This window comes from Hemitrygon akajei, chromosome 17 (assembly GCF_048418815.1).
Source record: "Hemitrygon akajei chromosome 17, sHemAka1.3, whole genome shotgun sequence".
In the NCBI taxonomy this organism is placed as follows: Eukaryota; Metazoa; Chordata; class Chondrichthyes; order Myliobatiformes; family Dasyatidae; genus Hemitrygon; species Hemitrygon akajei.
The window spans coordinates 9474502-9501558 of record NC_133140.1 but is presented as its reverse complement, the minus strand read 5'-3'; the positions used below and the strand labels follow the sequence as shown (position 1 = coordinate 9501558).

The 27057-nt window shown below is 51.0% G+C and overlaps 1 protein-coding gene across 1 annotated transcript in view; it reads right to left on the bottom strand.

Annotated features, from left to right (window-relative positions):
- The window catches only part of LOC140740964 (lysosomal protective protein-like), a 230604-nt gene extending 206001 nt beyond the window's left edge, over positions 1–24603 (bottom strand). The window contains exons 1-4 of the mRNA XM_073070604.1: positions 24574–24603; positions 22554–22709; positions 22299–22436; positions 16444–16602 (exon numbers count right to left, since the gene is read on the bottom strand). Coding sequence (XP_072926705.1) covers positions 16444–16602; positions 22299–22436; positions 22554–22709; positions 24574–24603 — 483 coding nt within the window. The remainder of the gene's footprint in view (positions 1–16443; positions 16603–22298; positions 22437–22553; positions 22710–24573) is intronic.
- Positions 24604–27057: the final 2454 nt, after the last annotated feature.

Sequence of the window (27057 nt, the reverse complement as noted above, 5' to 3'; positions counted from 1 at the left end):
ACCCAGTACAGGTGTGTTACCTTCACCCATCTCTGACAACCCACACAGGTGTGTTACCTTCACCCATCTCTGACAACCCACACAGGTGTGTTACCTTCACCCACCTCTGACAACCCAGTACAGGTGTGTTACCTTCACCCACCTCTGACAACCCACAATGGTGTGTTACCTTCACCCATCTCTGACAACCCACACAGGTGTGTTACCTTCACCCACCTCTGACAACCCAGTACAGGTGTGTTACCTTCACCCACCTCTGACAACCCACACAGGTGTGTTACCTTCACCCACCTCTGACAACCCACAATGGTGTGTAACCTTCACCCATCTCTGACAACCCACACAGGTGTGTTACCTTCACCCATCTCCGACAACACACACAGGTGTGTTACCTTCACCCACCTCTGACAACCCAGTACAGGTGTGTTACCTTCACCCACCTCTGACAACCCAGTACAGGTGTGTTACCTTCACCCATCTCTGACAAACCACACAGGTGTGTTACCTTCACCCACCTCTGACAACCCACACAGGTGTGTTACCTTCACCCACCTCTGACAACCCAGTACAGGTGTGTTACCTTCACTCACCTCTGACAACCTACACAGGTGTGTTACCTTCACCCATCTCTGACAACCCAGTACAGGTGTGTTACCTTCACCCACCTCTGACAACCCAGTACAGGTGTGTTACCTTCACCCACCTCTGACAACCCACACAGGTGTGTTACCTTCACCCATCTCTGACAACCCACACAGGTGTGTTACATTCACCCACCTCTGACAACCCACAATGGTGTGTTACCTTCACCCATCTCTGACAACCCACACAGGTGTGTTACCTTCACCCACCTCTGACAACCCAGTACAGGTGTGTTACCTTCACCCATCTCTGACAACCCAGTACAGGTGTGTTACCTTCACCCATCTCTGACAACCCACACAGGTGTGTTACCTTCACCCACCTCTGACAACCCAGTACAGGTGTGTTACCTTCACCCATCTCTGACAACCCAGTACAGGTGTGTTACCTTCACCCATCTCTGACAAACCACACAGGTGTGTTACCTTCACCCACCTCTGACAACCCAGTACAGGTGTGTTACCTTCACCCACCTCTGACAACCCACACAGGTGTGTTACCTTCACCCACCTCTGACAACCTACACAGGTGTGTTACCTTCACCCATCTCTGACAACCCACAATGGTGTGTTACCTTCACCCACCTCTGACAACCCAGTACAGGTGTGTTACCTTCACCCACCTCTGACAACCCACACAGGTGTGTTACCTTCACCCATCTCTGACAACCCAGTACAGGTGTGTTACCTTCACCCACCTCTGACAACCCACAATGGTGTGTTACCTTCACCCACCTCTGACAACCCAGTACAGGTGTGTTACCTTCACCCACCTCTGACAACCCAGTACAGGTGTGTTACCTTCTCCCACCTCTGACAACCCAGTACAGGTGTGTTACCTTCACCCATCTCTGACAACCCAGTACAGGTGTGTTACCTTCACCCATCTCTGACAAACCACACAGGTGTGTTACCTTCACCCACCTCTGACAACCCAGTACAGGTGTGTTACCTTCACCCACCTCTGACAACTCAGTACAGGTGTGTTACCTTCACCCATCTCTGACAACCCAGTACAGGTGTGTTACCTTCACCCATCTCTGACAACCCACACAGGTGTGTTACCTTCACCCACCTCTGACAACCCAGTACAGGTGTGTTACCGTCACCCATCTCTGACAACCCAGTACAGGTGTGTTACCTTCACCCATCTCTGACAACCCAGTACAGGTGTGTTACCTTCACCCACCTCTGACAACCCACACAGTTGTGTTACCTTCACCCACCTCTGACAACCCAGTACAGGTGTGTTACCTTCACCCATCTCTGACAACCCACAATGGTGTGTTACCTTCACCCATCTCTGACAACCCACACAGGTGTGTTACCTTCACCCACCTCTGACAACCCACACAGGTGTGTTACCTTCACCCACCTCTGACAACCCTGTGCAGGTGTGTTACCTTCACCCACCTCTGACAACCCACACAGGTGTGTTACCTTCACCCACCTCTGACAACCCAGTACAGGTGTGTTACCTTCACCCACCTCTGACAACCCACACAGGTGTGTTACCTTCACCCACCTCTGACAACCCAGTACAGGTGTGTTACCTTCACCCACCTCTGACAAACCAGTACAGGTGTGTTACCTTCACCCACCTCTGACAAACCACACAGGTGTGTTACCTTCACCCATCTCTGACAACCCAGTACAGGTGTGTTACCTTCACCCATCTCTGACAACCCACACAGGTGTGTTACCTTCACCCACCTCTGACAACCCAGTACAGGTGTGTTACCTTCACCCACCTCTGACAACCCAGTACAGGTGTGTTACCTTCACCCACCTCTGACAACCCACACAGGTGTGTTACCTTCACCCACCTCTGACAAACCACACAGGTGTGTTACCTTCACCCACCTCTGACAACCCACACAGATGTGTTACCTTCACCCATCTCTGACAATCCACACAGGTGTGTTACCTTCACCCACCTCTGACAACCCAGTACAGGTGTGTTACCTTCACCCACCTCTGACAACCCAGTACTGGTGTGTTACCGTCACCCACCTCTGACAACCCAGTACAGGTGTGTTACATTCACCCACCTCTGACAACCCAGTACAGGTGTGTTACCTTCACCCACGTCTGACAAACCACACAGGTGTGTTACCTTCACCCATCTCTGACAACCCAGTACAGGTGTGTTACCTTCACCCATCTCTGACAACCCACACAGGTGTGTTACCTTCACCCACCTCTGACAACCCAGTACAGGTGTGTTACATTCACCCACCTCTGACAACCCAGTACAGGTGTGTTACCTTCACCCACCTCTGACAACCCAGTACAGGTGTGTTACCTTCACCCATCTCTGACAACCCACACAGGTGTGTTACCTTCACCCACCTCTGACAACCCAGTACAGGTGTGTTACCTTCACCCACCTCTGACAACCCAGTACAGGTGTGTTACCTTCACCCACCTCTGACAAACCACACAGGTGTGTTACCTTCACCCACCTCTGACAACCCACACAGGTGTGTTACCTTCAACCACCTCTGACAACCCAAACAGGTGTGTTACCTTCACCCACCTCTGACAACCCAGTACAGGTGTGTTACCTTCACCCACCTCTGACAACCCACACAGGTGTGTTACCTTCACCCACCTCTGACAACCCAGTACAGGTGTGTTACCTTCACCCACCTCTGACAAACCACACAGGTGTGTTACCTTCACCCACCTCTGACAACCCAGTACAGGTGTGTTACCTTCACCCACCTCTGACAACCCAGTACAGGTGTGTTACCTTCACCCACCTCTGACAAACCACACAGGTGTGTTACCTTCACCCACCTCTGACAACCCACACAGGTGTGTTACCTTCACCCATCTCTGACAACCCAAACAGGTGTGTTACCTTCACCCACCTCTGACAACCCAGTACAGGTGTGTTACCTTCACCCACCTCTGACAACCCACACAGGTGTGTTACCTTCACCCACCTCTGACAACCCACACAGGTGTGTTACCTTCACCCACCTCTGACAACACACACAGGTGTGTTACCTTCACCCATCTCTGACTACCCAGTACAGGTGTGTTACCTTCACCCACCTCTGACAAACCACACAGGTGTGTTACCTTCACCCATCTCTGACAACCCACACAGGTGTGTTACCTTCACCCACCTCTGACAACCCAGTACAGGTGTGTTACCTTCACCCACCTCTGACGACCCACACAGGTGTGTTACCTTCACCCACCTCTGACAACCCAGTACAGGTGTGTTACCTTCACCCATCTCTGACAACCCACACAGGAGTGTTACCTTCACCCACCTCTGACAAACCAGTACAGGTGTGTTACCTTCACCCACCTCTGACAACCCACAATGGTGTGTTACCTTCACACACCTCTGACACCCCACACAGGTGTGTTTCCTTCACTCACCTCTGACAAACCAGTACAGGTGTGTTACCTTCACCCACCTCTGACAACCCACACAGGTGTGTTACCTTCACCCATCTCTGACAACCCACACAAGTGTGTTACCTTCACCCACCTCTGACAACCCAGTACAGGTGTGTTACCTTCACCCATCTCTGACAACCCACACAGGTGTGTTACCTTCACCCACCTCTGACAACCCAGTACAGGTGTGTTACCTTCACCCACCTCTGACAAACCACACAGGTGTGTTACCTTCACCCACCTCTGACAACCCAGTACAGGTGTGTTACCTTCACCCACCTCTGACAACCCACACAGGTGTGTTACCTTCACCCATCTCTGACAACCCAGTACAGGTGTGTTATCTTCACCCACCTCTGACAACCCAGTACAGGTGTGTTACCTTCACCCATCTCTGACAACCCACACAGGTGTGTAACCTTCACCCACCTCTGACAACCCTGTGCAGGTGTGTTACCTTCACCCATCTCTGTCAACCCACTCAGGTGTGTTACCTTCACCCATCTCTGACAACCCAGTACAGGTGTGTTACCTTCACCCACCTCTGACAAACCACACAGGTGTGTTACCTTCACCCTGGTTTCATCTGTATTGCCCTGGTTGAGATTGTTACTGCTAATGTTCTGGGATATTCCATTTAGACAATAGACAATAGGTGCAAAAGTAGACCATTCGGCCCTTCGAGCCTGCACCGCCATTCTGAGATCATGGCTGATCATCTACTATCAATACCCGGTTCCTGCCTTGTCCCCATATCCCTTGATTCCCCTATCCATAAAGATACCTATCTAGCTCCTTCTTGAAAGCATCCAGAGAATTGGCCTCCACTACCTTCCGAGTAGCTTTCTGTGTCCTGCTTGGGGTTCAGCTAAAGGTCAGGGCTGTGACGTTCAGCTTAGGGATGCTGTGTCAGCCAATCGTGCTGCTGGAAGTGGGGGAAGGTGCTAGAGAAAGCTGAGCAGAGGGAGATTTGTGATGGACACGGGTCGGGTCCGGGGTCTGTGAGAGGACGAGAGGGAAGGTGGCTGAGGAAGCCGTCTCTCTTGCACAAGGTGCTTTGTACGGAGGAATGCCTCCAAGGAGGAAGGGCCAATACTCCTGTTTGTTTGAGATGCATTTTGCATGACACACAGACTCACGTGAGTGAGAAGACAACTCCAGGATGAGCTCCAACTGTGAATGTTTGGACTGGGTTAACTGAAACAGGCCCTTCTATTTCTTCCCTTTTCTTTTTACTACTAACTGTTCCATAAAGCTGAACTTTGTAAATATACTTTCTTCATAATTTTATGCGGCGTACGATTTGTTATTTCTTGCTGACCGACAGTTGTGTATGGGGAGTATTTGTGCACTATTTGCTCAGACCGAAGTTAGTTTAATTGGAACATCACTATGTTCCTGTTTGGTTAAATCCCAAATCATGCCGACCATAGATGTCTATTGTTAATGAAAGTTGGCCTTCTCAGTGCTCAGTCCCGTAGCCGTTAGCGGGGCCGGCAGCAAGCCAGGTTTCCATTGAGGGGGTTACACACCTATCACACTCCTCCCCCTTCCTTTCCAGTCCTGACGAAGGGTCTCAACCTGAAACGTCAGCAGTTGATTTCCTTCTATAGACCTTTCCTTCATCTTCTCTGTGCTCAAGATTTCCAGAGTCTCTTGTGATTATGATTCCTCTGGGTCCCTGCCAGAGATTAACATCTAAAGACAGGAGGACGGGGCAATTGGGCGGTTCAAAGACACAGAGCGTTTTATTAGCCAGTGCACACAGCAGACGGCAACTCCAGCGCAGAGCGTAGTACAGAAACAGCCTGCCTCACCCAGACCTTTCCGAGCTGTGCTAATCTCATTCTCCTGTGTTTGGCACAGACCCTTCCAATCCTTCCTTATCCAAGTACTAGTCCAGATAACCTGTAAATGTTATAGCTCCGCCACCACCTTCTGCATGAAGAAGTTGCACCTCAGATCTCCTAGTAACGGCCTAGTTCAAACTGTATTTCCACTGCTCTGCTGTTAGGCATTTTATTTCTGCAAACTCGGTGTGTGTTCTCCTCGTGTTTCGGCTTCAGCTGAGATAAGGAGCCACCTGCCCAGTTGTATCGGCCACTCGGGGCTGTCTTGGCAACAAGCTGTAACATTCTGCCCGGTGGGATGCTATTGAACAGTTGAGAGAACATGCTGGGGTTCGATTTCAGACGGACAGTTATCTGGGTCTGTTGTCGGGAGGGGTTGCAGGAGAAGGAGTTGTGGATAGGGGAAGATGCGCAGAATGCCGATCGAAGGAGAGAGCCCATTGGAAGAAGTGCTTTGTGTAGACGAATAGTTGACAGGAGGAAGTGCCAATACTCCCGAGTCAGCCAGTTCATTCGATATGCTCTTCGAGGGAAGCAGAACTGTGGCCGGTGTAATCCCAACAAAGCTGCACATTTGGACTGAGTTAACTCTGCTGGGCCCTTTCTCTGTTAAGTTTTTGTTAAAGTTGAAATATCTCTAAATATACTTCACTGTTCCAGTGGCGCAGGGGTCAGCATTTACACAGCATTCAGCACTGTTTCCATTCCTTCACTGGAACATTCCAACTTTCCTGCTTGAACGGGAACCATACCGACCCGAGACGGCTGTAGCTTATCGAATACGGACTTCTCACCGTCACCCATGCACAGCTGAGTCGCGTGACCGTTAGCCAGAGATAGCTAGCAAGCCACGGGGAGAGGGTTACATCCTTTAAATATTTCCCCTCTCACCTTAAACCTGTACCCACCAGTTTTAGACTCCCCTACCCTTGGAAAAGGACTCTATCTGTTGCCCCTCATAAATATATAAACCTCTACTAGGGTCATCCCTCAGCCTCCTGCACTCCAGGCGAAACAATCCCAGCCTGTCCAATCTCTCCTTGTAACACAACCCTGTGGTCCCAGCAACATCCCTGTAGGTCACAAGTTAAAGCACAGCTTCTGTGTGAAAGTAATTCTGGTCACCAGTTTACAGGGAGGGTGTGAACGCACAGAAATAGATGCAGAAGGGATTCGCAGTTCTGCAAGAGGAAAGGATGGGTCAGCTGGAACAGGGATGGCTGAGGGCAAACCAAAGGCATGTCCAGAAATGACAAGGGCTGGGATGGAGTAAACATTCCTGTGGCAGTGGGGTCAAAATCCAAGTGGTGCCAATGTGAGGCAGAATTCAAGGGTAGATGGGGAATATATTTATTTCCCCCCAAGGCGGCGGCAGGGGACCGCATATTTAAGTGGTGTCTAAAGTGTGTAACTGTACAACTGGTGCTGGGAGGAGTCGTCTTCTGATCACCTCAGCTACAATGGGCAGAAAGTCCTCGTGGATGCACAGTTCCCATGATTCCATATGGTCTCTTGCCCCATTTCCTTCGTGGTATCTGCTGTGCGGAGACAGTACTTGCTGGGGTACTTTGGGGCGGCCTCCCTCCTCTCGAAACAACAGGCTGTCAGTCCAGCCTGTCAATGGGGCATCGATCGTGGCCCCAGCTGGGACAGGTCGCCAACTTAGAAACACAGAAACACGGCAGCAGGAGGAGCCCGATTGGACCTTCAAGCCTCTGACACCAGGCAGTGTCGCCAAGGCTGAAATCTCTTCTGTGTCAGTTCCATCTAATAAATACTTATCCCTCCACGTTAAATGCTCCCAATGGCCTGGCCTCGGATACCCTCGGGGGCCGAGATTCACCACTCTCTAAGAGAAGGCATTTCTGAACACAGTTTTAAATGAGCGGCCCATTACTTTGTAGCTACATTCCCATGTCTCTGATTCCTCCCCTCTGCCATCAGTTAGGCATGGTCCATCAACCTTGGATCACTACACGTTACTTTCTTCTATTCTTCGTTGTTTATGTACTTTGACTTTTTTAGGAATTCTACTGTACTACTGCCACTAAACAAACTTCACAACATGTCCTGTAACTGAGAATAGATCGGATTCTAATTCACACTCAACTGCGACTAAAAACATATAAACATCTCCTCCATCCTTCCTTCCCTTCACCCTCTCACCTGCCAGCCCTTACTGAACCCCTTCCCTTCCCTTCACCCTCTCACCTGCCAGCCCTTACTGAACCCCTTCCCTTCCCTTCACCCTCTCACCTGCCAGCCCTTACTGAACCCCTTCCCTTCCCTTCACCCTCTCACCTGCCAGCCCTTACTGAACCCCTTCCCTTCCCTTCACCCTCTCACCTGCCAGCTCTTACTGAACCCCTTCCCTTCCCTTCACCCTCTCACCTGCCAGCTCTTACTGAACCCCTTCCCTTCACCCTCTCACCTGCCAGCTCTTACTGAACCCCTTCCCTTCCCTTCACCCTCTCACCTGCCAGCTCTTACTGAACCCCTTCCCTTCCCTTCACCCTCTCACCTGCCAGCTCTTACTGAACCCCTTCCCTTCACCCTCTCACCTGCCAGCTCTTACTGAACCCCTTCCCTTCCCTTCACCCTCTCACCTGCCAGCTCTTACTGAACCCCTTCCCTTCCCTTCACCCTCTCACCTGCCAGCTCTTACTGAACCCCTTCCCTTCCCTTCACCCTCTCACCTGCCAGCTCTTACTGAACCCCTTCCCTTCCTTTCACCCTCTCACCTGCCAGCTCTTACTGAACCCCTTCCCTTCACCCTCTCACCTGCCAGCTCTTACTGAACCCCTTCCCTTCACCCTCTCACCTGCCAGCTCTTACTGAACCCCTTCCCTTCCCTTCACCCTCTCACCTGCCAGCTCTTACTGAACCCCTTCCCTTCCCTTCACCCTCTCACCTGCCAGCTCTTACTGAACCCCTTCCCTTCACCCTCTCATCTGCCAGCTCTTACTGAACCCCTTCCCTTCCCTTCACCCTCTCACCTGCCAGCTCTTACTGAACCCCTTCCCTTCCCTTCACCCTCTCACCTGCCAGCTCTTACTGAACCCCTTCCCTTCCCTTCACCCTCTCACCTGCCAGCTCTTACTGAACCCCTTCCCTTCCCTTCACCCTCTCACCTGCCAGCTCTTACTGAACCCCTTCCCTTCACCCTCTCACCTGCCAGCTCTTACTGAACCCCTTCCCTTCCCTTCACCCTCTCACCTGCCAGCTCTTACTGAACCCCTTCCCTTCACCCTCTCACCTGCCAGCTCTTACTGAACCCCTTCCCTTCCCTTCACCCTCTCACCTGCCAGCTCTTACTGAACCCCTTCCCTTCACCCTCTCACCTGCCAGCTCTTACTGAACCCCTTCCCTTCCCTTCACCCTCTCACCTGCCAGCTCTAACTGAACCCCTTCCCTTCCCTTCACCCTCTCACCTGCCAGCTCTTACTGAACCCCTTCCCTTCCCTTCACCCTCTCACCTGCCAGCTCTTACTGAACCCCTTCCCTTCACCCTCTCACCTGCCAGCTCTTACTGAACCCCTTCCCTTCCCTTCACCCTCTCACCTGCCAGCTCTTACTGAACCCCTTCCCTTCACCCTCTCACCTGCCAGCTCTTACTGAACCCCTTCCCTTCCCTTCACCCTCTCACCTGCCAGCTCTTACTGAACCCCTTCCCTTCCCTTCACCCTCTCACCTGCCAGCTCTTACTGAACCCCTTCCCTTCCCTTCACCCTCTCACCTGCCAGCTCTTACTGAACCCCTTCCCTTCCCTTCACCCTCTCACCTGCCAGCTCTTACTGAACCCCTTCCCTTCCCTTCACCCTCTCACCTGCCAGCTCTTACTGAACCCCTTCCCTTCCCTTCACCCTCTCACCTGCCAGCTCTTACTGAACACCTTCCCTTCCCTTCACCCTCTCACCTGCCAGCTCTTACTGAACCCCTTCCCTTCCCTTCACCCTCTCACCTGCCAGCTCTTACTGAACCCCTTCCCTTCCCTTCACCCTCTCACCTGCCAGCTCTTACTGAACCCCTTCCCTTCACCCTCTCATCTGCCAGCTCTTACTGAACACCTTCCCTTCCCTTCACCCTCTCACCTGCCAGCTCTTACTGAACCCCTTCCCTTCCCTTCACCCTCTCACCTGCCAGCTCTTACTGAACCCCTTCCCTTCCCTTCACCCTCTCACCTGCCAGCTCTTACTGAACCCCTTCCCTTCCCTTCACCCTCTCACCTGCCAGCTCTTACTGAACCCCTTCCCTTCACCCTCTCACCTGCCAGCTCTTACTGAACCCCTTCCCTTCCCTTCACCCTCTCACCTGCCAGCTCTTACTGAACCCCTTCCCTTCCCTTCACCCTCTCACCTGCCAGCTCTTACTGAACCCCTTCCCTTCCCTTCACCCTCTCACCTGCCAGCTCTTACTGAACCCCTTCCCTTCCCTTCACCCTCTCACCTGCCAGCTCTTACTGAACCCCTTCCCTTCCCTTCACCCTCTCACCTGCCAGCTCTTACTGAACCCCTTCCCTTCACCCTCTCACCTGCCAGCTCTTACTGAACCCCTTCCCTTCCCTTCACCCTCTCACCTGCCAGCTCTTACTGAACCCCTTCCCTTCCCTTCACCCTCTCACCTGCCAGCTCTTACTGAACCCCTTCCCTTCCCTTCACCCTCTCACCTGCCAGCTCTTACTGAACACCTTCCCTTCCCTTCACCCTCTCACCTGCCAGCTCTTACTGAACCCCTTCCCTTCCCTTCACCCTCTCACCTGCCAGCTCTTACTGAACCCCTTCCCTTCACCCTCTCACCTGCCAGCTCTTACTGAACCCCTTCCCTTCACCCTCTCACCTGCCAGCTCTTACTGAACCCCTTCCCTTCACCCTCTCACCTGCCAGCTCTTACTGAACCCCTTCCCTTCCCTTCACCCTCTCACCTGCCAGCTCTTACTGAACCCCTTCCCTTCCCTTCACCCTCTCACCTGCCAGCTCTTACTGAACCCCTTCCCTTCCCTTCACCCTCTCACCTGCCAGCTCTTACTGAACCCCTTCCCTTCCCTTCACCCTCTCACCTGCCAGCTCTTACTGAACCCCTTCCCTTCCCTTCACCCTCTCACCTGCCAGCTCTTACTGAACCCCTTCCCTTCCCTTCACCCTCTCACCTGCCAGCTCTTACTGAACCCCTTCCCTTCCCTTCACCCTCTCACCTGCCAGCTCTTACTGAACCCCTTCCCTTCCCTTCACCCTCTCACCTGCCAGCTCTTACTGAACCCCTTCCCTTCCCTTCACCCTCTCACCTGCCAGCTCTTACTGAACCCCTTCCCTTCCCTTCACCCTCTCACCTGCCAGCTCTTACTGAACCCCTTCCCTTCCCTTCACCCTCTCACCTGCCAGCTCTTACTGAACCCCTTCCCTTCCCTTCACCCTCTCACCTGCCAGCTCTTACTGAACCCCTTCCCTTCCCTTCACCCTCTCACCTGCCAGCTCTTACTGAACCCCTTCCCTTCCCTTCACCCTCTCACCTGCCAGCTCTTACTGAACCCCTTCCCTTCACCCTCTCACCTGCCAGCTCTTACTGAACCCCTTCCCTTCCCTTCACCCTCTCACCTGCCAGCTCTTACTGAACCCCTTCCCTTCCCTTCACCCTCTCACCTGCCAGCTCTTACTGAACCCCTTCCCTTCACCCTCTCACCTGCCAGCTCTTACTGAACCCCTTCCCTTCCCTTCACCCTCTCACCTGCCAGCTCTTACTGAACCCCTTCCCTTCCCTTCACCCTCTCACCTGCCAGCTCTTACTGAACCCCTTCCCTTCCCTTCACCCTCTCACCTGCCAGCTCTTACTGAACACCTTCCCTTCCCTTCACCCTCTCACCTGCCAGCTCTTACTGAACCCCTTCCCTTCACCCTCTCACCTGCCAGCTCTTACTGAACCCCTTCCCTTCACCCTCTCACCTGCCAGCTCTTACTGAACCCCTTCCCTTCACCCTCTCACCTGCCAGCTCTTACTGAACCCCTTCCCTTCCCTTCACCCTCTCACCTGCCAGCTCTTACTGAACACCTTCCCTTCCCTTCACCCTCTCACCTGCCAGCTCTTACTGAACCCCTTCCCTTCACCCTCTCACCTGCCAGCTCTTACTGAACCCCTTCCCTTCCCTTCACCCTCTCACCTGCCAGCTCTTACTGAACCCCTTCCCTTCCCTTCACCCTCTCACCTGCCAGCTCTTACTGAACCCCTTCCCTTCCCTTCACCCTCTCACCTGCCAGCTCTTACTGAACCCCTTCCCTTCCCTTCACCCTCTCACCTGCCAGCTCTTACTGAACCCCTTCCCTTCACCCTCTCACCTGCCAGCTCTTACTGAACCCCTTCCCTTCCCTTCACCCTCTCACCTGCCAGCTCTTACTGAACCCCTTCCCTTCCCTTCACCCTCTCACCTGCCAGCTCTTACTGAACACCTTCCCTTCACCCTCTCACCTGCCAGCTCTTACTGAACCCCTTCCCTTCCCTTCACCCTCTCACCTGCCAGCTCTTACTGAACCCCTTCCCTTCCCTTCACCCTCTCACCTGCCAGCTCTTACTGAACCCCTTCCCTTCACCCTCTCACCTGCCAGCTCTTACTGAACCCCTTCCCTTCCCTTCACCCTCTCACCTGCCAGCTCTTACTGAACCCCTTCCCTTCCCTTCACCCTCTCACCTGCCAGCTCTTACTGAACCCCTTCCCTTCCCTTCACCCTCTCACCTGCCAGCTCTTACTGAACACCTTCCCTTCACCCTCTCATCTGCCAGCTCTTACTGAACCCCTTCCCTTCCCTTCACCCTCTCACCTGCCAGCTCTTACTGAACCCCTTCCCTTCCCTTCACCCTCTCACCTGCCAGCTCTTACTGAACCCCTTCCCTTCCCTTCACCCTCTCACCTGCCAGCTCTTACTGAACCCCTTCCCTTCCCTTCACCCTCTCACCTGCCAGCTCTTACTGAACCCCTTCCCTTCCCTTCACCCTCTCACCTGCCAGCTCTTACTGAACCCCTTCCCTTCCCTTCACCCTCTCACCTGCCAGCTCTTACTGAACCCCTTCCCTTCCCTTCACCCTCTCACCTGCCAGCTCTTACTGAACCCCTTCCCTTCCCTTCACCCTCTCACCTGCCAGCTCTTACTGAACCCCTTCCCTTCCCTTCACCCTCTCACCTGCCAGCTCTTACTGAACCCCTTCCCTTCCCTTCACCCTCTCACCTGCCAGCTCTTACTGAACACCTTCCCTTCACCCTCTCATCTGCCAGCTCTTACTGAACCCCTTCCCTTCCCTTCACCCTCTCACCTGCCAGCTCTTACTGAACCCCTTCCCTTCCCTTCACCCTCTCACCTGCCAGCTCTTACTGAACCCCTTCCCTTCCCTTCACCCTCTCACCTGCCAGCTCTTACTGAACCCCTTCCCTTCCCTTCACCCTCTCACCTGCCAGCTCTTACTGAACCCCTTCCCTTCACCCTCTCACCTGCCAGCTCTTACTGAACCCCTTCCCTTCCCTTCACCCTCTCACCTGCCAGCTCTTACTGAACCCCTTCCCTTCCCTTCACCCTCTCACCTGCCAGCTCTTACTGAACCCCTTCCCTTCCCTTCACCCTCTCACCTGCCAGCTCTTACTGAACCCCTTCCCTTCCCTTCACCCTCTCACCTGCCAGCTCTTACTGAACCCCTTCCCTTCCCTTCACCCTCTCACCTGCCAGCTCTTACTGAACCCCTTCCCTTCCCTTCACCCTCTCACCTGCCAGCTCTTACTGAACCCCTTCCCTTCCCTTCACCCTCTCACCTGCCAGCTCTTACTGAACCCCTTCCCTTCCCTTCACCCTCTCACCTGCCAGCTCTTACTGAACCCCTTCCCTTCCCTTCACCCTCTCACCTGCCAGCTCTTACTGAACCCCTTCCCTTCCCTTCACCCTCTCACCTGCCAGCTCTTACTGAACCCCTTCCCTTCCCTTCACCCTCTCACCTGCCAGCTCTTACTGAACCCCTTCCCTTCCCTTCACCCTCTCACCTGCCAGCTCTTACTGAACCCCTTCCCTTCCCTTCACCCTCTCATCTGCCAGCTCTTACTGAACCCCTTCCCTTCCCTTCACCCTCTCACCTGCCAGCTCTTACTGAACCCCTTCCCTTCCCTTCACCCTCTCACCTGCCAGCTCTTACTGAACCCCTTCCCTTCCCTTCACCCTCTCACCTGCCAGCTCTTACTGAACCCCTTCCCTTCCCTTCACCCTCTCACCTGCCAGCTCTTACTGAACCCCTTCCCTTCCCTTCACCCTCTCACCTGCCAGCTCTTACTGAACCCCTTCCCTTCACCCTCTCACCTGCCAGCTCTTACTGAACCCCTTCCCTTCCCTTCACCCTCTCACCTGCCAGCTCTTACTGAACACCTTCCCTTCACCCTCTCACCTGCCAGCTCTTACTGAACCCCTTCCCTTCACCCTCTCACCTGCCAGCTCTTACTGAACCCCTTCCCTTCCCTTCACCCTCTCACCTGCCAGCTCTTACTGAACCCCTTCCCTTCCCTTCACCCTCTCACCTGCCAGCTCTTACTGAACCCCTTCCCTTCCCTTCACCCTCTCACCTGCCAGCTCTTACTGAACCCCTTCCCTCCCCTTCACCCTCTCACCTGCCAGCTCTTACTGAACCCCTTCCCTTCCCTTCACCCTCTCACCTGCCAGCTCTTACTGAACCCCTTCCCTTCACCCTCTCACCTGCCAGCTCTTACTGAACCCCTTCCCTTCCCTTCACCCTCTCACCTGCCAGCTCTTACTGAACACCTTCCCTTCACCCTCTCACCTGCCAGCTCTTACTGAACCCCTTCCCTTCACCCTCTCACCTGCCAGCTCTTACTGAACCCCTTCCCTTCCCTTCACCCTCTCACCTGCCAGCTCTTACTGAACCCCTTCCCTTCCCTTCACCCTCTCACCTGCCAGCTCTTACTGAACCCCTTCCCTTCCCTTCACCCTCTCACCTGCCAGCTCTTACTGAACCCCTTCCCTCCCCTTCACCCTCTCACCTGCCAGCTCTTACTGAACCCCTTCCCTTCCCTTCACCCTCTCACCTGCCAGCTCTTACTGAACCCCTTCCCTTCCCTTCACCCTCTCACCTGCCAGCTCTTACTGAACCCCTTCCCTTCCCTTCACCCTCTCACCTGCCAGCTCTTACTGAACACCTTCCCTTCCCTTCACCCTCTCACCTGCCAGCTCTTACTGAACCCCTTCCCTTCCCTTCACCCTCTCACCTGCCAGCTCTTACTGAACCCCTTCCCTTCCCTTCACCCTCTCACCTGCCAGCTCTTACTGAACCCCTTCCCTTCCCTTCACCCTCTCACCTGCCAGCTCTTACTGAACCCCTTCCCTTCCCTTCACCCTCTCACCTGCCAGCTCTTACTGAACCCCTTCCCTTCCCTTCACCCTCTCACCTGCCAGCTCTTACTGAACCCCTTCCCTTCACCCTCTCACCTGCCAGCTCTTACTGAACCCCTTCCCTTCCCTTCACCCTCTCACCTGCCAGCTCTTACTGAACCCCTTCCCTTCCCTTCACCCTCTCACCTGCCAGCTCTTACTGAACCCCTTCCCTTCACCCTCTCACCTGCCAGCTCTCACCTCTCCCCTTCTCTTCCCTCCCTTCCCTTCACCCTCTCACCTGCCAGCTCTTACTGAACCCCTTCCCTTCCCTTCACCCTCTCACCTGCCAGCTCTTACTGAACCCCTTCCCTTCCCTTCACCCTCTCACCTGCCAGCTCTTACTGAACACCTTCCCTTCCCTTCACCCTCTCACCTGCCAGCTCTTACTGAACCCCTTCCCTTCCCTTCACCCTCTCACCTGCCAGCTCTTACTGAACCCCTTCCCTTCCCTTCACCCTCTCACCTGCCAGCTCTTACTGAACCCCTTCCCTTCCCTTCACCCTCTCACCTGCCAGCTCTTACTGAACCCCTTCCCTTCCCTTCACCCTCTCACCTGCCAGCTCTTACTGAACCCCTTCCCTTCCCTTCACCCTCTCACCTGCCAGCTCTTACTGAACCCCTTCCCTTCACCCTCTCACCTGCCAGCTCTTACTGAACCCCTTCCCTTCCCTTCACCCTCTCACCTGCCAGCTCTTACTGAACCCCTTCCCTTCCCTTCACCCTCTCACCTGCCAGCTCTTACTGAACCCCTTCCCTTCCCTTCACCCTCTCACCTGCCAGCTCTTACTGAACCCCTTCCCTTCACCCTCTCACCTGCCAGCTCTCACCTCTCCCCTTCTCTTCCCTTCCCTTCCCTTCCCTCCAGCCCTGATGAAAGGTCTCCACCCAAGTGTCAGTTCTCCATTTCCCTTCACAGATTGTCTCTGGCCTGTGGAATTGCTCCAGTACCCCACGTGTGTAGTTCCGGATTCCTGCATCCGCTGTCCCTTGAAACGTGATATCCGCCCTGTCACCTCCCTGGGCCCAGATACTTGACAGAGCCCCCCCCCCCCCTTGAAACTCTGAGGAATTAACAGGTTTGCGGATCCTGATTTGGGTGTCAGCACTGAAATGGAACAGGAATACCTTGAAATTGATTTGTGCTGGACCGTTTGCGATCTTCAAGCTCAGCGTTGGCACGTAGATCCCACCGTAACTTTCACCAAACACGTAGAAGTCATTCTTGGTGAAATTCTGGAACTTCCTGAAGAAATCCAATAGGGCCAGGTAGTTGTTCTCTGCAACCTGCGGGAGGGGGGTGTGGTGTATACAGAAATGAAGGGGTTAATGTTTGCTTTCTCATGGAAAGCCAAAGATTGACTGAAGACCTACAAGGAGGATGAGAGGTGACTTGAAAAAGGTGCACGAGATGATAAGGTGCACAGACAGAGGCTGTCCCCAGGGTGGAAGTGTCTAGTCCGAGGGACATAATATTAAGGAGAAGAGTATAGGGGTACGTCAGAGGTACTTTTATTTTACAGAGAGTGGTGGGTACATGGAACACCCTGTCAAGGATGGTGGTAGAGGCAGATACATGAGGGACATTTAAGAAACTCTTTGACAGGCACATGGATGATAGAAAAATGGAAGGTAATATGGAAAGGAAGGGATAGATTGATCTTGGAGTAGGTTAAAAGTCAGCACAATATTGTGGGCCGAATGGCCTGGACAGTACTGTAATGTTCTATGTTCTATGCTGTATGCATGGCACTTGAGTAGCTCTGGACAAAGGGTCTTTGAGTTAAAACTCAAGCCACATAAAGACACCAACTGCAGTGTCAGGCTGTGGACACTAATGCTGAAGTGGGAGTGAGGCAGAATCACACAGGAAGATGCACAGGAAAACATTCAGCAGGTCAGCCAGCATCCATGGAGACAGAAACAGAAGTTAAAGTTTCGGGTCAAAGACTTTCAGCCTGAACTGGGAAAGCGGGGAGAAGTTAGTACTGATGGGAATGTGGAAGGGACAGATGAGACACAGGGAATATCTCTGAGAAATTGTGGCCAAGGTCACTCCAGTGTTTTCAGGCCGTCAGCCATGTTGGCAGTTTCCTCCTTCCTGGTACTAACCAGGTCATCGTTACACAGACCTCTCGACCACAGTGAGCAGCAGCTGCCGAGTGTGTGATTTAGCCGTCTCTGAGGGTCCTGAGATAGTTCAACAAGGTCAGTACACCACTATGGTGGAGCTTCAGCATGCGGATGACAATGCCACCGCACCACGCTCTGAAGAAGACCTCCAATGCATCCTGAATGCCTTCGCCAAAGCACATAGAGCCCTGGGTATATAAAAATGACTCAGATCCTGCCCAACCAGCTTCTTATCCAGCTCTCCATCAAAGTTGACAATAGATAGATAGATAGATACTTTATTCATCCCCATGGGGAAATTCAACATTTTTGCCAATATAACCATATAACCATATAACAATCACAGCACGGAAACAGGCCATTCCGGCCCTCCTAGTCCGTGCCGAACTCTTAATCTCACCTAGTCCCACCTACCCGCACTCAGCCCATAACCCTCCACTCCTTTCCTATCCATATACCTATCCAATTTTACCTTAAATGACACAACTGAACTGGCCTCTACTACTTCTACAGGAAGCTCATTCCACACAGCTATCACTCTCTGAGTAAAGAAATACCCCCTCGTGTTTCCCTTAAACTTTTGCCCCCTAACTCTCAAATCATGTCCTCTCGTTTGAATCTCCCCTACTCTCAATGGAAACAGCCTATTCACGTCAACTCTATCTATCCCTCTCAACATTTTAAATACCTCGATCAAATCCCCCCTCAACCTTCTACGCTCCAATGAATAGAGACCTAACTTGTTCAACCTTTCTCTGTAACTTAAGTGCTGAAACCCAGGTAACATCCTAGTAAATCGTCTCTGCACTCTCTCTAATTTATTGATATCTTTCCTATAATTCGGTGACCAGAACTGTACACAATATTCCAAATTTGGCCTTACCAATGCCTTGTACAATTTTAACATTACATCCCAACTTCTGTACTCAATGCTCTGATTTATAAAGGCCAGCGTTCCAAAAGCCTTCTTCACCACCCTATCTACATGAGACTCCACCTTCAGGGAACTATGCACTGTTATTCCTAGATCTCTCTGTTCCACTGCATTCCTCAATGCCCTACCATTTACCCTGTATGTTCTATTTGGATTATTCCTGCCAAAATGTAGAACCTCACACTTCTCAGCATTAAACTCCATCTGCCAACGTTCAGCCCATTCTTCTAACCGGCATAAATCTCCCTGCAAGCTTTGAAAACCCACCTCATTATCCACAACACCTCCTACCTTAGTATCATCAGCATACTTACTAATCCAATTTACCACCCCATCATCCAGATCATTTATGTATATTACAAACAACATTGGGCCCAAAACAGATCCCTGAGGCACCCCGCTAGTCACCGGCCTCCATCCCGATAAACAATTATCCACCACTACTCTCTGGCATCTCCCATCTAGCCACTGTTGAATCCATTTTATTACTCCAGCATTAATACCTAACGACTGAACCTTCTTAACTAACCTTCCATGTGGAACTTTGTCAAAGGCCTTGCTGAAGTCCATATAGACTACATCCACTGCCTTACCCTCGTCAACATTCCTCGTAACTACTTCAAAAAATTCAATAAGGTTTGTCAAACATGACCTTCCACGCACAAATCCATGCTGGCTACTCCTAATCAGATCCTGTCTATCCAGATAATTATAAATACTATCTCTAAGAATACTTTCCATTAATTTACCCACCACTGATGTCAAACTGACAGGTCTATAATTGCCAGGCTTACTTCTAGAACCCTTTTTAAACAATGGAACCACATGAGCAATACGCCAATCCTCCGGCACAATCCCTGTTTCTAATGACATCTGAAAGATCTCCGTCAGTGCTCCTGCTATCTCTACACAAACTTCCCTCAAGGTCCTGGGGAATATCCGGTCAGGACCCGGAGATTTATCCACTTTTAAATTTCTTAAAAGCGTCAGTACTTCCACCTCTTTAATTGTCATAGGTTCCATAACTTCCTTACTTGTTTCCCACACCTTACACTATTCAATATCCTTCTCCTTAGTGAATACCGAAGAGAAGAAATCGTTCAAAATCTCTCCCATCTCCCTCGGCTCCACACATAGCTGACCACCCTGATTCTCTAAGGGACCAATTTTATCCCTCACTATCCTCTTGCTTTTAATATAACTGTAGAAGCCTTTCGGATTTACTTCCACCTTATTTGCCAAACCAAACTCGTAACTTCTTTTAGCTTTTCTAATCCCTTTCTTAAGTTTCCTTTTACATTCTTTATATTCCTCGAGCAATTCCTTTACTCCATGCTGCCTATATCTATTGTAGACATCCCTCTTTTTTCGAACCAAGTTTCTAATATCCCTTGAAAACCATGGCGCTTTCAAACCTTTAACCTTTCCTTTCAACCGAACAGGAACATAAAGATTCTGTACCCTCATAATTTCACCCTTAAATGACCTCCATTTCTCTATTACATCCTTCCCATAAAACAACTTGACCCATTCCACTCTCTCTAAATCCCTGCGCATCTCCTCAAAGTCCCATACACTTGTAGCAAAACTAATTACATACAATACTTTCCGGTAAAAATATGATATGCATCTAAATCACTCTCTCAAAAAGCATTAATAATAGCTTTTTAAAAGTTCTTAAGTAGTTTACTTAAATACATTAAATACAATCAACCCCGGCACTTTAACATATCTTACTCCTGGCGGTTGAATTGTAAAGCCTAATGGCATTGGGGAGTATTGACCTCTTCATCCTGTCTGAGGAGCATTGCATCGATAGTAACCTGTCGCTGAAACTGCTTCTCTGTCTCTGGATGGTGCTATGTAGAGGATGTTCAGAGTTTTCCATAATTGACCGTAGCCTACTCAGCGCCCTTCGCTCAGCTACCGATGTTAAACTCTCCAGTACTTTGCCCACGACAGAGCCCGCCTTCCTTACCAGCTTATTAAGACGTGAGGCGTCCCTCTTCTTAATGCTGCCTCCCCAACACGCCACCACAAAGAAGAGGGCGCTCTCCACAACTGACCTATAGAACATCTTCAGCATCTCACTACAGACATTGAATGACGCCAACCTTCTAAGGAAGTACAGTCGACTCTGTGCCTTCCTGCACAAGGCATCTGTGTTGGCAGTCCAGTCTAGCTTCTCGTCTAACTGTACTCCCAGATACTTGTAGGTCTTAACCTGCTCCACACATTCTCCATTAATGATCACTGGCTCCATATGAGGCCTAGATCTCCTAAAGTCCACCACCATCTCCTTGGTCTTGGTGATATTGAGACGCAGGTAGTTAGAGTTGCACCATATCACAAAGTCCTGTATCAGTTTCCTATACTCCTCCTCCTGTCCATTCCTGACACACCCCACTATGGCTGTGTCGTCAGCGAACTTCTGCACATGGCAGGACTCCGAGATATATTGGAAGTCTGATGTGTACAGGGTGAACAGGACCGGAGAGAGCACGGTCCCCTGCGGCGCTCCTGTGCTGCTGACCACCGTGTCAGACCTACAGTCTCCCAACCGCACATACTGAGGTCTATCTGTCAAGTAGTCCACTATCCAATCCACCATGTGAGAGTCTACTCCCATCTCCCTTGGGAGATATCACCCTTGAAAATGGAGACTACTTTTCCTACCCTGGCAGCAATCTCTTCTCAAATATAGACATCAGCTCGGAGATCAATCGCCACCTGAGAGGTACTACTGGAGCTTGTGTAAGATTAAGGAAAAGAGTCCTCGAAGACGGTGCCCTACAGGTCCAAACAACAACTTTTGGTCTATAGAGCAGTTGTCTGTCTCACATTACTGTACAGAACTGAACCTACAGTAGACACCCGAAAGCCCTCGAACAAAACCACCAAAGAGCTTTGTGAAAGATTGAGGATCAGCTGGAAGGATGGACGTATGAACACCTGTGTACTGGAGCAGTCCAACATGAACAGCATCTTCACCACGATAAAGCCACACCAACTCTGACGGACAGGTCATGACATTCGGATGGCTAACACGCGTCTTCTCGGACAGTTCCCAGTTGAAGGAAGGTGAGCAAAGGAAATGCTTCAAAATCAGCCGGAAGAAACTAAACGTTACATCTAAAAGCTGGGAAGACAATTCACTCTGGAGATACATCTGGAGGAAATCTGTTTAAGGGGAGGTCCGCTACAGGAGAGTGCCGCAGAGAACAAGCGGAAGCTACGAAAGGAGAGACACAACCACTAACAGAGTCCCCAGTTACTGTGTCCACACTGTGCCAGATCAACCTCTATAGCCAACTGAGACACAAACCCTCATCATACACGACTTGAGTGATCGCACTAACAGTGTGTTGAGTGCAAATGGCCCTGAGCTTCCAGCGGATAGTACACCATGACCTGTGCCAAAGTGGCTGCACAAATGCAAAGGAAATCTGAAATGGAATTAGCATCACAGGCACATGGTATCACATAAGCCACATTTACAAAAACATCTAATTAAACAAACTATGCACAACTTTAGCAAGAAAGGTCACAAATTAAAATGAAACAAAGTCAATTTTAGTGAAAATGATCAAACGGTCACAGTGTTATTAACTGTCGTGATTGGGTTGCGCCAGTTGGTTCAAGGACCTGATGGTTGAAGAGATGTAACAGCCCTTAAACCTGGTGGCATGGAACCCAGTCTTTCGTACCGCCTGCAGTGACCAACAGATGTTTAAAGATGAAGGGAATCGAGGGACATGGAGCCAATGTGAAGACCAGCGATCGCTGTGATCTTACTGAATGGTGGAGTAGGCACAAGGGGCAAAATGCATACGTCTTCTGTTGTTCTGGGCCAATTGAACTGAGGATGTCCCCACAAGGTTGGGCAGGCTGGGACGGGATAGATGAACTACGATACCTCTTTATCGTTGGTGGTGTAGTCTCCGCTGTCGGAATAGGAGAAGCCAACGCCGGCCGGAGACTCCAGGTACAGCATGTTGGCCACCTTGTTCCAGCTGTACTCGTTAATGTAAAGGGTCTGCCCATCTTCGTTCACCTGAAATCAGACACATCGACATCAATAAGTTTCAACCTCTCGACCTGATTCCATGTCATGTGACCGCCCCACACCTTACAGCCACCAGCCGCACTATCGAGTCATGGGAAGACTTACGTGCAAAGGTCCGTTTTCAGAGAGGAATCCGTCCAATGAGCTGCACCCTGGGCCACCGTTCAGCCACAGGACCACTGGGTCAGTGGTTGGGTCTCGCTGAGATGTCACAAACCTGGAGAGCAGAAGGGTTAGAGATAAGAACCGTGATTGAGGACCCTACAGGATCTCAGACAGGTGAGCAACCCAGCCCACCGACGATGGGTGGGCTTCATCTGTCAGAGGAGGGAAATCCCTCAGGACCCTACAGGATCTCAGACAGGTGAGCAACCCAGCCCACCGACGATGGGTGGGCTTCATCTGTCAGAGGAGGGAAATCCCTCAGGACCCTACAGGATCTCAGACAGGTGAGCAACCCAGCCCACCGACGATGGGTGGGCTTCATCTGTCAGAGGAGGGAAATCCCTCAGGACCCTACAGGATCTCAGACAGGTGAGCAACCCAGCCCACCGACGATGGGTGGGCTTCATCTGTCAGAGGAGGGAAATCCCTCAGGACCACTTCTACCACTTTCCCCTCTGATCTTGTTACAACCGGTGTGGGCTGGCATTCAACATCCTGCTGAAGCAACCGAACTGTGGTCTCCAAGTCAGGAGGATTCAGGAAGGTGGAGGCAACATTGGTTAGAGCATGTGATATAATCGGAACTCAGCAGGTCGGGCAGCATCCGTTGAAAGAAGCAGTCAACGTTTCGGGTCGAGACCCTTCGTCAGGACTAAAGGAGGAGGGGCAGGGGCCCTATAAAGAAGGTGGGGGGAGGGTGGAAAACCAATCAGAGGAAAGATCAAGGAGTGGGGGAGGGGAAGCAGGGAGGGGATAGGCCAGAGAGGTGAAGAAGGAATGTAAAGGGAAAGCACTGTGGGTAGTAGAAGAAGGCAGAATCATGAGAGAGGTGATAGGCAGCTAGAAGAGGAGACAGAGTGAAGGTGGGATGGGGGAAGGGAGAGGGAGGGAATTACGGGAAGTTGGAGAATTCGATGTTCATACCAAGGGGCTGGAGACTACCCAGACAATATATGAGGTGTTGCTCCTCCAACCTGAGTTTGGCCTCATCATGGCAGTAGAGGAGGCCATGTATGGACATATCCGAATGGGAATGTGAAGCAGAGTTGAAGTGGGTGGCAACCGGGAGATCCTGTCTGTTGTGGCGGACGGAGCGGAGGTGCTCGACGAAGCGGTCCCCCAATCTGCGTCGGGTCTCCCCGATGTAGAGGAGGCCGCACAGGAACACTGGATGCAACAGTCTCCAGCCCCTTGGTATGAACAACATCTCATCTACCGTCTGGGTAGTCTCCAGCCCCTTGGTATGAACATCGAATTCTCCAACTTCCCGTCTCCAGCCCCTTGGTATGAACATTGAATTCTCCAACTTCCCGTAATTCCCTCCCTCTCCCTTCCCCATCCCACCTTCACTCTGTCTCCTCTTCTAGCTGCCTATCACCTCTCTCATGATTCTGCATTCTTCTATTACCCTCCACCCTCTCCCCACCTTCTTTATAGGGCCCCTACCCCCTCCTTCTTTAGTCCTGACGAAGGGTCTCGGCCCAAAACGTTGACTGCTCCTTTCAACGGATGCTGCCCGACCTGCTGAGTTCCTCCAGCTTTTTTGTACGTCTTGATTTGACCACAGCATCTGCAGTGCACTTTGTGTTTACGACATAATCTGAGCTGGCCTTCCAAGACCCAAACCAGGAATTGCTCACACTAAGGAGCTGGGAACTTGGGGTACTCTGTCCAAACTGGATGTGAGAACCAGAATCAGTCAGAGATCTGGGATTAAGATTCACCTATTTTCATGAGGTACAGTGTTGGGTTATGAAGTCCATCTGGGAATCAGAATTTCTGTGCAGATTGAAAAGACTGGGCTTTTTCCCGATCAGTTTGTTATCGATAAGTGGATCAAGACAAAATCACAATAGGATCGGTTCTTATTCATCGGATAGATTAAAAAATTGTCACCTTTCCCTTTCCTGTTTGTTGAGAGGAAATAAGAGAAGCATTTCTCCTATCAATAATTACCCACCAGCAGGTGGAGCGAGCCACCACAACCCATATCACGGGTAGGCACAAGAAAGATAGAAAATAGGAGTGAAGGATTAGATTGATGTTAGAGTAGGCTAAAAGGTCAGCACAATGTCATGGACAGAAAGGTCTGTGTGTTCTGTGCTACGACCTGTAGTACATGCCCATTGTTACTGACTGTTGTCCTAAGACCTGTAGTACATGCCCATTGTTACTGACTGTTGTCCTAAGACCTGTAGTATGTGCCCATTGTTACTGACTGTTGTCCTAAGACCTATAGTATGTGCCCATTGTTACTGACTGTTGTCCTAAGACCTATAGTATGCGTCCATTGTTACTGACTGTTGTCCTAAGACCTGTAGTACATGCCCATTGTTACTGACTGTTGTCCTAAGACCTACAGTATGTGTCCATTGTTACTGACTGTTGTCCTAAGACCTACAGTATGTGTCCATTGTTACTGACTGTTATTCTATGATCTGTAGTAAGTGTCCATTGTTACTGTGTATTATGTCCTACGATCTGTGGTATGTGTCCATCGTTACGGTGTGTTGTCCTACAATCTGTGGTATGTGTCCATTGTTACTGACTGTTGTCCTAAGACCTGTAGTACATGCCCATTGTTACTGACTGTTGTCCTAAGACCTATAGTATGTGCCCATTGTTACTGACTGTTGTCCTAAGACCTATAGTATGTGCCCATTGTTACTGACTGTTGTCCTAAGACCTATAGTATGCGTCCATTGTTACTGACTGTTGTCCTAAGACCTGTAGTACATGCCCATTGTTACTGACTGTTGTCCTAAGACCTACAGTATGTGTCCATTGTCACTGACTGTTGTCCTAAGACCCACAGTATGTGTCCATTGTTACTGACTGTTATTCTATGATCTGTAGTAAGTGTCCATTGTTACTGTGTATTATGTCCTACGATCTGTGGTATGTGTCCATCGTTACTGTGTATTATGTCCTACGATCTGTGGTATGTGTCCATCGTTACGGTGTGTTGTCCTACAATCTGTGGTATGTGTCCATCGTTACTGTGTATTATGTCCTACGATCTGTGGTATGTGTCCATCGTTACGGTGTGTTGTCCTACAATCTGTGGTATGTGTCCATCGTTACTGTGTATTAGGTCCTACGATCTGTGGTATGTGTCCATCATTACTGTGTATTAGGTCCTACGATCTGTGGTATGTGTCCATCGTTACTGTGTATTATGTCCTACGATCTGTGGTATGTGTCCATCGTTACTGTGTATTAGGTCCTACGATCTGTGGTATGTGTCCATCGTTACTGTGTATTAGGTCCTACGATCTGTGGTATGTGTCCATCGTTACTGTGTATTATGTCCTACGATCTGTGGTATGTGTCCATCGTTACTGTGTATTATGTCCTACGATCTGTGGTATGTGTCCATCGTTACGGTGTATTGTCCTACGATCTGTGGTATGTGTCCATCGTTACGGTGTATTGTCCTACGATCTGTGGTATGTGTCCATCGTTACTGTGTATTATGTCCTACGATCTGTGGTATGTGTCCATCGTTACGGTGTATTGTCCTACGATCTGTGGTATGTGTCCATCGTTACGGTGTATTGTCCTACGATCTGTGGTATGTGTCCATCGTTACTGTGTATTATGTCCTACGATCTGTGGTATGTGTCCATCGTTACGGTGTATTGTCCTACGATCTGTGGTATGTGTCCATCGTTACGGTGTATTGTCCTACGATCTGTGGTATGTGTCCATCGTTACGGTGTATTGTCCTACGATCTGTGGTACGTGTCCATCGTTACGGTGTATTGTCCTACGATCTGTGGTATGTGTCCATCGTTACGGTGTATTGTCCTACGATCTGTGGTACGTGTCCATCGTTACGGTGTATTGTCCTACGATCTGTGGTATGTGTCCATCGTTACGGTGTATTGTCCTACGATCTGTGGTATGTGTCCATCGTTACGGTGTATTGTCCTACGATCTGTGGTATGTGTCCATCGTTACGGTGTGTTGTCCTACGATCTGTGGTACGTGTCTGTACTGTATAGCTACTGTATAATATGGGACTACTTTTATGTTGTAGGGACACGTTGCATATGCTATTAGGTGCATATTGATCTGTACGTGTGTGTTAAAGTTCAGCTTCTGCCAATAAAGAACCATGAAACTTAGCTGCCGTCTCCCAGCATTTTTATTAATAGTATTGTTGTGTAGCCAGGCCACACACAACAAATTGGCAATGAGGTTAATGAATCTACATCGTATCGGAACGCCTTTTTTGTTATTGATGACACTCAGAGGAAAAGCGCAAGGAAGGAGACATGGAGCAGGAGGAGGAGGCAGAGCGAGGCCGCGAGTCTGAGAAGAAGCAGGAGCACAGTCGGGGTCGGGAACGTCGGGATACCAAGAGACACCGTCGGAGCTGCAGCTCGTCCAGGCAAGACCACAGCCGGCGCTGACCCCCAGGGGCTGAGGGTCTGCCTGC